General features: G+C 35.8%; 1 protein-coding gene across 1 annotated transcript in view; it reads left to right on the top strand.

Moving 5' to 3' along the window:
• Positions 1-12,659, top strand: part of Mical (Molecule interacting with CasL) — a 277,488-nt gene that overhangs the window by 171,484 nt on the left and 93,345 nt on the right. Inside the window, 6 exon segments of the mRNA XM_067761247.1 lie at positions 6,019-7,009; positions 10,589-10,633; positions 10,636-10,994; positions 11,070-11,296; positions 11,357-11,483; positions 11,557-12,032. Coding sequence (XP_067617348.1) covers positions 6,020-7,009; positions 10,589-10,633; positions 10,636-10,994; positions 11,070-11,296; positions 11,357-11,483; positions 11,557-12,032 — 2,224 coding nt within the window. The 5' untranslated portion in view covers position 6,019.

Raw genomic sequence — 12,659 nt, 5'->3', positions numbered from 1 at the left:
CCTTTATGGCGATATCTCGAAAAGGCATCCACCTATAGAACTAAGGCCCACTCCCTTTTAAAATACTCATTAACACCTTTCATTTGATACCCATATCGTACAAAAAAATTCTAGAGTCACCCCTGGTCCACCTTTATGGCGATATCTCGAAAAGGCGTCCACCTAAAGAACTAAGGCCCACGCCCTTTTAAAATACTCATTAACACCTTTCGTTTGATACCGATATTGTACAAACGCATTCTAGAGTCACCCCTGGTCCACGTTTATGGCGATATCCCGAAAAGGCGTCCACCCATAGAACTAAGGCCCACTCCCTTTTAAAACACTTATTAACACCTTTCGTTTGATACCGATATTGTACAAACAAATTCTAGAGTCACCCCTGGTCCACCTTTATGGCGATATCTCAAAAAGGCGTCCACCTATAGAACTTAGGCCCACTCCCTTTTAAAATTATCATTAACACATTTCATTTGATACACATGTCATACAAACACATTCCAGGGTTACCCTAGGTTCTTTTTACAACATGGTGATTGGGAGTGGGAGGGAATAAGGAATGTAAGGGAATAATAAGGAAAATGGAAGATATAGTAGAAGAGAATAGAATAGAGAGAAGAGGGAATCGTGGCTCAGTTTTTTAATGAAGCCAAACCACTTTTTGGGCAGAGCAAACTCTGCCAGGTGCGCTAGTTTTGAAATAGTAAAATTTTGATTTACGTCTGTTTACAATAAACCGTGCCATATAATAAATACCTTTTAAAATTTTATAACATACGGTCTATATATTGAATAACATGCGTTTTGGCAATATGCAGCAGGTTTGACATTTTTGTACTCAGCGTGCTTTGCACACAGTGTATTAACTTTGATTGGATAACGGTTGGTTGTACAGGTATAAAGTAATCGATTTTTTTGTATTGACTGTAATGAAGTATATAATACAAATCTACATAGTAATTTCTTATCACACAACGGATTTTTACTAATTTTTAATTTTTCTTGCTTTTTTACGTTATTATTACATATATTTAAAAAAAAAGTTCCCCCCTAGAACGTAAAAAAGCAAGAAAAATTTAAAATTAGTAAAAATCCGTTGTGTGATAAGAAATTACTATGTAGATTAGTATTATATACTTCATTACAGTCAAAGCATGGAGTATATGATGTTCGGTTACACCCGAACTTATACACCTTTACTTCTTTTGAATTAAAATACGTATTAAATTTGAAATAAGTTCCTTTTGCTTTGATATCGACCATTGGCTATGACATGCGCCGCTTTTCTTTCAAAAAAATGTATCAAATTCTTTTGGCTAATTGCCATTTGTTGAAAGTTGATTTTATATTTTTCTATATTCATGTAGATAGACTTATTTTGTATGTAGATTGCAAGAGCTGAAAAATAAAAATTTTAAAAGAGTTCATGTCAAGAGTTCAAATATCGCCGTAGTAGCTATATTATTATTGCATCAGTTAAGTATCTTTACCGAGGTCAGATCTACCAGTCACTTAGCCACCGTCTTATTCTTCGCACAACTCAGCTGTCTTTCTTTTGCTCTCTCTCTCTCTCTCGCTTTTTCTCTCTCCTTTTCCTTCACAATGTTTACCTCGTTTTCTTTTTATAGTTAATCGTCACCTTTTCCTCCTTTCCATCTTAATATTTTTTTCATCCTTCCTCTACTTTTCTCTCTTTTATTCCCGGTGAAGTTGGAGACTGACGAGATGGCTGTAAAAATATTACGCTTCATGTAAAAAAATCGAGCATTTTCCACTTTCCTCACTTTTAATGCATAAGGTTCATTATTTTAATGCTTTTTTGGGTATAAAACTTTACGAAAATAATAAAAACATGCAGATTTTTTCGGGTTTCAAAATTAATTTAATGAAATGTTAATTGCACCGGAGTATTTAAGGTCTGGTTTTTCAGTGCAAACTTCGGTCGCTTAACCTTAGATGGACAGCAAAAATTAATATTATTGAACAAAGTGGTGGTTAAACTCTGGTCAACTTTAACTGGAGTTTAAACTCGCATTGAAATATCCGGTATAATTTCCAAAAACTCATTTGTGTGATTGCCAATTATCAATTACAATAGCAATCGGTGTGAAATTGTTAAGCCATTTGTATGTAAATTTAAAAATTCTTCTTTCTTCATATCAACTATTATGCAACTAAGTGTCACACTTTAGAATCATTTCGAAACTATTTCAATGACTCACCCGTATTACAATTATTTGACTTTCAGGGAAACTTCTTTCATATTTCTATGAATTCCATTACAAAAATATTCCATTATTTGTGGAAAGTGTCAATCGAAATTAGGATTTTTTCTTCTAAACATTGTTTATTGATCGCAAAGAATATTTAAATCATTAATATTCGCTCAGATTCTTATTGAATTATTATATATACTAATCGATATATTGATTCACAAGGCCAAATTTTTATAAAGATATACGTGGCATGCTTACGTACATGTGTACAGTGCTGGGATAAAAAAAGCACTAAAGTAAACACGAATTATTTTTGTTATATGTCATTTAAAATATAGTTCGATTTGTTAAAGAAACAAAAAACATTTTCTAAAAATTTTCAATTAAATTATTTATCTATAGAAAAAAACTCAAAAAAATTACAAACTTTGGACACGCCGTTGGTTACAATTACATTTTTCTGAATTTCACTTCCTCACTAGTTAGTTGTATAATCAAGTGCTGAGCTTTGAACTTGAGTTCACCTGCATTCATATTGGTGCTAAGGCAGATGCCTCTATCCACTAAGCTATTTAAATGCCCCTATGAATGCTTTGTAATTTATCCCTATCTTTTGTATTTTTGTTGATTTTCCTTTTGTACACACTTTGTTGGTACACACGTACTATCAACCCAATTCGGAATACAAATTTTTTGGAGATTTTTCCACTCTCTCATTCCCGCAATGATGAACAAATTTCTTGGGAATTTTTTTTCATCTCATTTCTCCTATCACAAATGAATTTCGTAAAATGGCAAAGTGTTTTGAGAAAAAAGTGGGCATCACGACCGCAGTTTTATTAGCAAACCGATAATTTTTTGATAACACGTCGATAACTTTTCGATAAGTAATTGACAAATTCTCGATAGTTTATCGATAACTTTTCCTAAATTTATCTGCAATTTTCTATAACTTTTCGAATAATTCCTTTCCTTTGCTTTCTTTCCTTTCTTTTGCTCTCCTTTCCTTCCTTTCCTTTACTTTTCTATCCTTTTCCTTACTTTCCTTTCCTTTCCTTTCCTTTCTTTTCCGAATTTAGCATCCTTTATAAATAAAGACTACGTGAAGTTACACACATTTTTGTGAACTTGGAAGTTTCTACTATAGAACGAATTATATTGTGACGAATATTTGCATCACTAAGCTGCTACTAAATAAATGCTCAACATCAATAAAGCAGCCACTCTTACGTAGAAGGCGACGATGAGATATGTCACACACAAAAAATATGTAGTTATCAGCCGAAGCTGTTACTCACACATACACACGCATTAGCCATAAAACATAAACTACGAATATACATGTATATAACCAAGCATGAGATACTACTGTTCTGGAACACCGGTTCGCGAAACGACTAGACCTTAGGAGAACGAGATAACAGAGAGTATAATAGCAGCGAAAGCTGAGGAATGACTAATCAGTTTGATTAACACACGCTATTGTGAAGTATGTCATATTGAAGTATAATTGTACTACTCTCAAAGTAATCTAAATAAAGACCAGTTTTCAATACTGAATATTGAAGTGATTTATTCAACAGTGTAGCGATTCGAATGTTAGCAGAAAGTGCGTAAATATCACAAATCCCCAAAATTCGTTACAATATTTTAAATGGGAATTATTTAAAATCAAGTACTAAATCCTAAACTGCAGACAACGCCCAATTGGTCATTGATGTTGCATTTTTATCACCCACCACTGCACAGGCAATCCAAACGTATACGTGTTCCTGTATTTACAACCTTAAAATTTCACAATTAACATAATTTTTAAATAGAAATTGGAAATTGCTGCCGGCATTGGTGAGTCATCGTCCAAGAGTCAACAACTCCCACACAAAATGAACCCCTTGTGCGCAATTTGTCGTAAGGAAATTTATTATTTGTTGTTGTTCTCTGGCAACAGGTAAATGTGAATATTTAGCTGAATGCCCTAACAAGTAAATTAATGCAAAAGCTCATATTTTGATAGAAAGCGCAGCTTAAAGGCATCTTTTTATTATTAGAATTCCTCGTTTTGTTTATTTTTATTCCACAGAAAAAGTACACAAACCCAGCAAACAGGCAGAGTCATAAGAGAAACAAAAAAGAGTCCTAATACGCAACACTCTTACGCTTGTTTTGAGCGCATTTCAGAGTGCGAAATTTATGCATTTGCCTTCTTGCTAGATGAGCTTAATTTCATTTGTAATGTGAACCTGATCAGAAATTATATAAGTTAAGACATTCAGAGCGTTTCCTACTTACAAAGTTCCCACAGCCGGCCTCAGCTTATCTAAGTTTGCAAATTAGGCTGCTAGCGTACGCCTGTCGCTTAACCGTTACCATAGACAAATAATAAACGTGTTGAAGTATTGCGGTATATATAGGCTATCCCCATACGACCCAGAAGTCTGAAAATATAGCTTCAACGGCGTGTATCCAAGACAGTATTGTACTTATTTCCGTCGGTAATCCTTAATGCCTTAACACAATCAAAACGACTGCTGACTTGTCTAGATCGGCCTTTGTTGTAGGAGTCTATAGCGTAGATAGCGCCCGAAACCTCATTATCACTATTCGACTTGAGTCTAACGCTCATTGTTTCTAAAGTCACAACACGTGTCTCTAAACCGTTCATCTTCTCCAATTAGGAAGATAAACCGCCCCCGTAAAATTTGACCAGTGACTTTTAATTCTCCCATTCCTACTATTTTTATTTATTTTTTTATTTTGTAAGATTATATTTTTCAAGTATTTCTTATGTAGAACACGGTTTATTATTATTTTTTGTTAATATTTCCCATGGTCGTATATTCTTGTATATTCGTAGTTTCCCTCGATGATATGTTGGTATGACTATATCTTATCTTTATTAGAAGGTTTATTCTCAGGCTACCTGCTCGGCCGCCACTAAAGGACGAAAGAACAAATCAAGAAGACGGCTGAAAATAGGCCTGCTTCACAAAATCCAGTAGCTCAAGTGACGCTCACAACCTCATTACCACAAATGGAATTGAATCTAGAGTTTATGTATAGGCGTAATTTACCTGCCCTTAATATTTGTGTCAGTGAACTTTATACCATTCCTGCTCTTTGACAAAATTTTACTCTAACAGGGATTTTTTGTAAATAGTTTCCTATGACTTGATATTTTATATTTGTTCAAGGAATATTTACTGAGTACATGCTCGGCCACCAATTAAGGTCTAAACGTATTACACCTTTTTGAAATGATTGAACTTAGATTCGGGAAAAAAGTATTCGAGGAATTGTTTGGAAAATAATAACGAATATTTCAAAAAAAAGTCCGTAACATAAAAACAAAAAAAACTTTCCGGAGTACCTGCTCAGGCGCCGCCTAAGGACTAAACATATTACACCTTTTTGAAATGATTGAGCTTAGATTGGGGGAAAAAGTATACGAAGCATTATTTGGAAGAATAAATCGAATATTTCGAAAAAAGTCCGTATAATAAAAACAAAAAGAACAATCCGTGGTACCTGCTCAGGTGCCGCCTAAGGACTAAACTAAACGTATTATACCTTTCTGGAATTGTTATGGGCCATTTAAGTTGGGGAAGGATATCCGAAGTATTATTTGGAAAAGCCATATCACCAAATATTTCCCGGAGAAAATTCCTTAAATAAATAAGAAAGAGTTCTTCCTGTGGAGATGCCCTACATTGTCTGAAATATGTATTTTATTTATTATGATTTAATAAAAATATCATTAATTTATATTAATCATATTATTTATACATTTCCCATCTTCTTTCAGCATGAGTCGTCCATCACAGCAACGCACAATGCAGCAGCAGCAGCCAAAGTCGACAAAGCAGCATCTCACAGAGCAGGAGGCCATTGCGGCCTCCGAACTCTTCGATCTCTTCTGCGTCGCAACAACAATGCGCCAAATTCTCGGTTTGCATCGTGATATGTGCGATATACTCGGTTTACGGCCAGCACCAATAAACGAATTCTATCCTATGTTAAAAGCGAAAATTCGTTCATGGAAAGCGCAGGCGCTATGGAAAAAATTCGATGCACGAGCCGCACATCGTGTATATGCGAAAGGAACTGCGTGCAATGGTACGCGTGTGCTAGTCATTGGCGCAGGCCCATGTGGCATGCGCACAGCCATTGAAGCACAATTGTTGGGTGCCAAAGTTGTTGTGCTGGAGAAACGTGATCGTATAACGCGCAACAATGTATTACATTTATGGCCGTTCGTGATAACCGATTTACGTAATTTGGGTGCAAAAAAATTCTATGGCAAATTTTGTGCGGGTTCCATAGATCATATATCGATAAGACAGTTGCAAATTATTTTGATGAAGGTGGCACTGCTGTTGGGAGTGGAGATACATGAAAATGTATCATTTGAACGGGCTATTGAACCAAGTGGTGATGGATTCGGATGGCGTGCGGCTGTAACGCCAACGGATCATGTTGTTTCATATTATGAATTCGATGTTTTAATCGGAGCCGATGGTAAACGTAATACGTTGGAAGGTTTCAAACGTAAAGAATTTCGTGGCAAATTAGCGATTGCAATTACAGCCAATTTTATAAATAAGAAAACCGAAGCGGAGGCTAAAGCGGAAGAGATTAGCGGCGTAGCGTTCATATTTAATCAGTCATTCTTTAAGGAACTTTATGAGAAGACTGGTATAGATTTGGAGAATATTGTTTACTATAAAGATGAGACACACTATTTTGTTATGACTGCAAAGAAGCATAGTCTCATCGATAAAGGTGTCATATTGCAGGTAAGTGTTGAAATTTTCTTGATTGGAATGAATAATCAAATTTATGATTTAAATAAAAAAGTAACGTATCGTGTTTTAAATTTTTATGATTATATTATTTTTTAAAGTTACCCCAGTAATTTAAAATCAATTCAGTTAAAAAAAACCAAATTATTATGATGAATGAGACTATTCAAACATTAATTGGAATCTTAATTAAAAATGTATTCAGTAAAGAAATCAAAAGTAATCATGATTAATCAGATTGTTGGAACATTGAATGTACTGAAATAATTGGAAATTAATTAAGTAAAAAAATAAATAATCATGACTAATGAGACTATTCAAACAATGGTTGAAATTAATTAACAAAAAATCGTGATTATTTGGACAATTCAAACATTGATTTGATTGAAATAATTGAAAATTAATTATGTAATCAAATTAAAAATAATCTTTATTAATTGGAAGACTCAGACATTGATTGAAATGAAACAATTAAAAGTGTATTAAGTAAACAAATCAAAAAATAGTCCTGATTAATTGGAATATTCAATCATTGATTGGAATGAAATAACTGAAAATTTACTGTGTAAAAATATCACAAATAACGATCATTATTAATACTATTTCCAAACATTGATTAGAATTAAACAAAAATAATAACAATCCTGATAAATTGGACTAAGTATTGAAACATTGATTTGAATGAAGTAATTGAAAATACATAAGTTACGTAAAAAAAACAAATGATGTTTAAGTGAAATATTCAAAATTTTAATGAAATGAAGTAATTGACAATGGATTAAGTAAAAAATTCAAAAATAAATTTAATTAATTGACAATTTAAACATTGATTGAAAAAAATAATTTAAGATAAACTAACTAAAAAATTAAAACAAAATTAATTGGAATATTCAAACATTGATTGGAATCAAATAATTGAAAACGAATTAAGTAATCCTGATTAATTGGGCTTTTCGAACATTGATTGGAATGAAATAATTAAAAGAGAATTATATAAAAAAAATAAAAAAAACCAACTAAGGCATGACGTAGCTGAATGCGTTTATAACCATTTCAACTATCGTAGGAGTGCGGGTTCGACTCCCACTCCCGGGAGAAAAGGCTTTGAAGAGATTTACAAGGCATAATCGAAACAGCTGTCGCCTTGTCCGTCCTGATGTCACGTTGCTTAAATTTTTCCCAAATTATTAAATAAATTATAAAATTAAAAATTGCTTGAAATAAATGTTTTCATACATTTAAAGCGATACGGGCAATCCCCGGCAAACTTATATAAGTGACAACATTTGGTTAATTCGTTGTAGTTCTATAAATAGAACAAAAACAACAACAAAATACAAAGTTTCTCTGAAACCCGCCTTACAAACATGCATAGCTTTAACACATAACTACATACGAATTATGTGATGTGTGAAGGATAATATATACGTAAGAAGGCAATTGGGAAAAACTTTACAACCAACTAAGGCATGACGTAGCTGAATGCGTTTATAACCACTTCAACTATCGTAGGAGCGCGGGTTCGACTCCCACTCCCGAGAGAAAAGGCTTTGAAGAGATTTACAAGGTATAATCGAAACAGCTGTCGCCTTGTCCGTCCTGATGTCACGTTGCTTAAATTTTTCCCAAATTATTAAAAAAAATCTAGACTAATGGAATAATTAAGCAATGATTTGGATTAATGAATTCAATAAAAAAACTAGTCTAGATTAATTGGCCTACTCAAACATTAAAATAATTGATAATGAATTAAGGAGAAAAATTGAAAATAATCATAATTAATTGGAATACTCAAACAGTGATTGCAATGAAATTTAAAAAATGAAAAATAATCATGATCAATGAGACTATCAAAGATTGATTGGTATGAAATAACTAAAAAACAATTAATTGAAATAATTAAAAATAATCATTATTAATTTGGCTTTTCGAACATTGATTGGAATGGTATAATCAAACTCGTGGTTTTAATAATAAAAATTTTAAACTGACGATCAACTGTCCTTTCGCTTTTTTAAACTTTTTTTTTAACATTTTTAAGTTGGGTTATTTTAGATTGAACATACCAGCAGTGAGGACCTCACATAAACGGCGTGTAAACGTTACGTAAAGAACTTCTTTGACGACCAAACTGAAAGACCCACATATGAACTAAAACTCTGTGCTCCCTATGCAAGAAGCCATGGTTTCTAGATCAACGCCGCTTCCAAGGAACCCTCTTCAAGAGAAAGGGCGAGTTCGCTCTGATCTAAGCTGTTCCTTGAGCTATTTGCCCCTATGCAACACCTCTGCCGTTGACCCGGTAATCCTTGAGCACTTTGTCCCCAACACCCTTGCCGTTGATCCGCTATTCTATGAGCAATTTATCCCCATGAAAGACCCCTACCGTTGTCTCGCGAATGGCAGAGTCTCGAGGCTCTTTTCCACCTTCTCTATTTCCAATATGTTGCTATTGTTGTCCTTATGTTTTCTCTTCCTGCGGCGCAGCTAAATAATTCCTTTGCACCAGGCGATTTTCCTTTCTGTGAGTGCCTGATTGATTATTTTGCTCCTTCTCCTTTGTTGGAGAGGGCAAAATACCTTCCAATCCTGCGTCGGCGCTCTTTTCACATCTCCAACCGTGCGTTTGTGTCTTACTTCATGGTGACGCTATGTTTAGGAATTGCTTCGGGCAATGAAAGCCACAGTCAGGGACAGTTTCGCTACGTCGATTATCCTATCTGGGAACACCGAAGTCTCCGAGTATGCCGGCGTCTTGTCTAAATCCCTTTTACTTGTAAACGATTTAATTAGGCCCTCTCCTACCTCGTGCTGCCATGCAGCTTTCGTGGCACATGTTCTTCGGCATTGTGAACTCTATCTTCTCACTGACTTGCAGCTGTAGAGGTGCATGTTTTGCTGCCTGATAAAAGCACGTTTGTGCTCTCAACTGGTACGATGTTTCTTCAACGTCAATACTTGTTGCCGTCTCGCAGCTAAATTCCTGTCTGAAAACAGAATTGAACCTGCTTTCGGTGCCTAGAGCTCCCAGGCAACAGACAATTCTAACATTGTCCGGTATTTGTATATGGCTCTCTACCCATCTACGTAGCCTACTCTTCTCCACACTGCAGCTGATGCTCCCTTTTTGACTCCTCTCTAACCCTACGTTTCTCTTTTCAAGATCGAACTCTTCGCCTGAAGATGTTTTGCATTCCAAGGCTTGCGATCCTTTCTCTACCTCTTTTTGAGTGCCTTATTTTAACATACCCCTCCTCTAAAACCCTGGAGTAAAGGAATGGCATTGCTTGGTCACCGACCTCTCGCCTCCCTCCTATATAGCATAACCACAGATACAAGCGTCTACATCACAGGGTCCTATACTCTGACGACATGAAATACGGCTATGCTCTCGCACCAACATTATAGACTCATTTAGGCTATGTGAGGTCCTCATGGGTCAGTTCAACATGGCTTTCATTATGAACAAATTTACCTTGCACGCAATGTATTATTCCCCAATGATTTCCGATTTGAGTTGATTAAAATTAAAAGCTCTTCAATGATTTCAATATTTCTTTCGTCTCTTTTTAGGACTTCTCTGATCCCGCGGAATTGCTTGCTCCAGCTAACGTTAGTGAGCTAACGTTAGTGCCGACAAGCTGCTCGACTATGCGCGCGAAGCAGCCGAATTCTCCACCAAATATCAAATGCCAAATCTCGAATTTGCTGTCAATCATTATGGTAAACCCGATGTGGCAATGTTCGATTTTACCTCCATGTTTGCTTCAGAAACTTCATGTCGTGTGATTGTGCGCAACGGATTTCGTTTGTTGCAATGCCTGGTGGGTGATAGCTTGCTAGAGCCTTTCTGGCCAACCGGATCAGGGTGTGCGCGTGGATTTCTTTCCAGTATGGATGCGGCATATGCGACAAAATTGTGGTCAAATACACGTAATAGTATTATGGCTGTAGTGGCACAACGTGAGAGTATCTATAGGTGAGCTGAAAGTTAAAGAAACAAAAACCAATATCGAAATAAATGAAATAATATGTCTTTATTTAACTCTTTCAGACTGCTCGGACAAACAACACCGGAAAATCTACAACGTGACACGGGATCCTATACGGTTGATCCAGCATCACGTTATCCAAATTTAAATCGCACTGCTGTGAATCCGTTTCAGGTGAGAACTCTTATCGACTCGGATGATCCAAAAGTGTTTGAGCAACCAATTGCCGAAATTATCACAGCGTCAGCTGAAACCCCCGCATTGTTGCGTAAGCCTCGCCGTAGTACAGGTACGTTTTGGCAAAAGATGATGGAAAATCGTAACAATATAGAAAAAAATCTCTTTTTAGATATTGTGCCTGAAGCTTTACTACATTGGGTGCGCACTCAGTTGCACATGCACGATTTTGTCAACGATGTACAAGAGCCTGCCGATATCATCAAAAATGGAAAATCACTCTGCGCCTTAATTAGCCGGTATGCAAATACATATAAATTAATACATATTTGTAATTTTCTCTAAACTATTTGCCAATTATTTGTTTAATAGTTTTCGGCCAGATTTAATCGATTATACATCCACACGTGACTTAACACCCGCAGAACGTAACGAAGTTGCCTTCCGTATATTAGAAAGCGAATATCAATTGCCACGCATTATGACTGGTGCAAAATCTTTGGATTTAGAAAAGTTGGACCCACGTCACTGGCTGCACTATTTAAGTCAAGTACGAGAAGTATTCCGTGGTGAAGTGCCACATTTGAAACATCCAAAAATGGATATCACAGAATTGCGCGAAAAATATCGTCTTAATAATGCACACGCACAACCAGACTTTTCTAAATTGTTACAACTCTCCACCAAACCAAAATATACGAAAGCTAAAAGCCCCATTGAAGATATGGTCGATGTGCCACAAGTGGTACATCGTCGTTCGGTAATGGAAGAAGAACGTGTGAAGCGCATACGCAGGCATGAGCCGCAAACTGGTAGTCCGGCTGCGGGAGGCAACGCACAGCAACAAGGTACGAACATACATATGTAGTTGATTTAAGCTAGTGTTTTTGGTGTGTAAACATATTTGCTCAAGGTATTAGGTAATTAGGCAATAAACAAAAGGGAACTAAAGGAAAAGTAGTGAAAAGAAAGAGAGAAATAGTAAAGAAGAAGAAAGAAAATGTAAGGAAGGGATTCGAGAGGTTGATGAGTGCAATACAAAGCTTTACAGCTTCACAGTACCAACCTAATTCTCAAGCTCACGCCCAAGGGGAATCCTGTTACAAACATGAATGTATCATACACATATTTAGTTAGCAGACGAGGCTCTGACGACCCCAAATTCCTTATGGACTAGCGGGTGAGGGGAGGGGAAAGGCGTACAATGTTCAATGTGTTCACATTAAATCGTTCCGGAGATGAGCGGGCTAATATCTAAATGGTGGTTGTTGCCGGAAGGTACCAGATCTGTATCCGCCAAAGGACCACCAATATCGACAACTCTCTCCAAAACTTTCGGGAGGTTTCTTTATCGCTATAACAACAACATCCACAAACGCAAGGGAAGGAAAAGGAAAAAAAAGAAGAAAATAGAATGGGAAATGGAAGGAAAGTAAAGAGTAGAAAAAAGGAAAGGAGAGCCAAGATCGAAAATA

Source organism: Eurosta solidaginis, chromosome 1 (assembly GCF_040869045.1).
Source record: "Eurosta solidaginis isolate ZX-2024a chromosome 1, ASM4086904v1, whole genome shotgun sequence".
Classification (NCBI taxonomy): domain Eukaryota; kingdom Metazoa; phylum Arthropoda; class Insecta; order Diptera; family Tephritidae; genus Eurosta; species Eurosta solidaginis.
The sequence above is the reverse complement of the archived record's forward strand: the minus strand, read 5'-3'. Positions and strand labels throughout refer to the sequence as shown.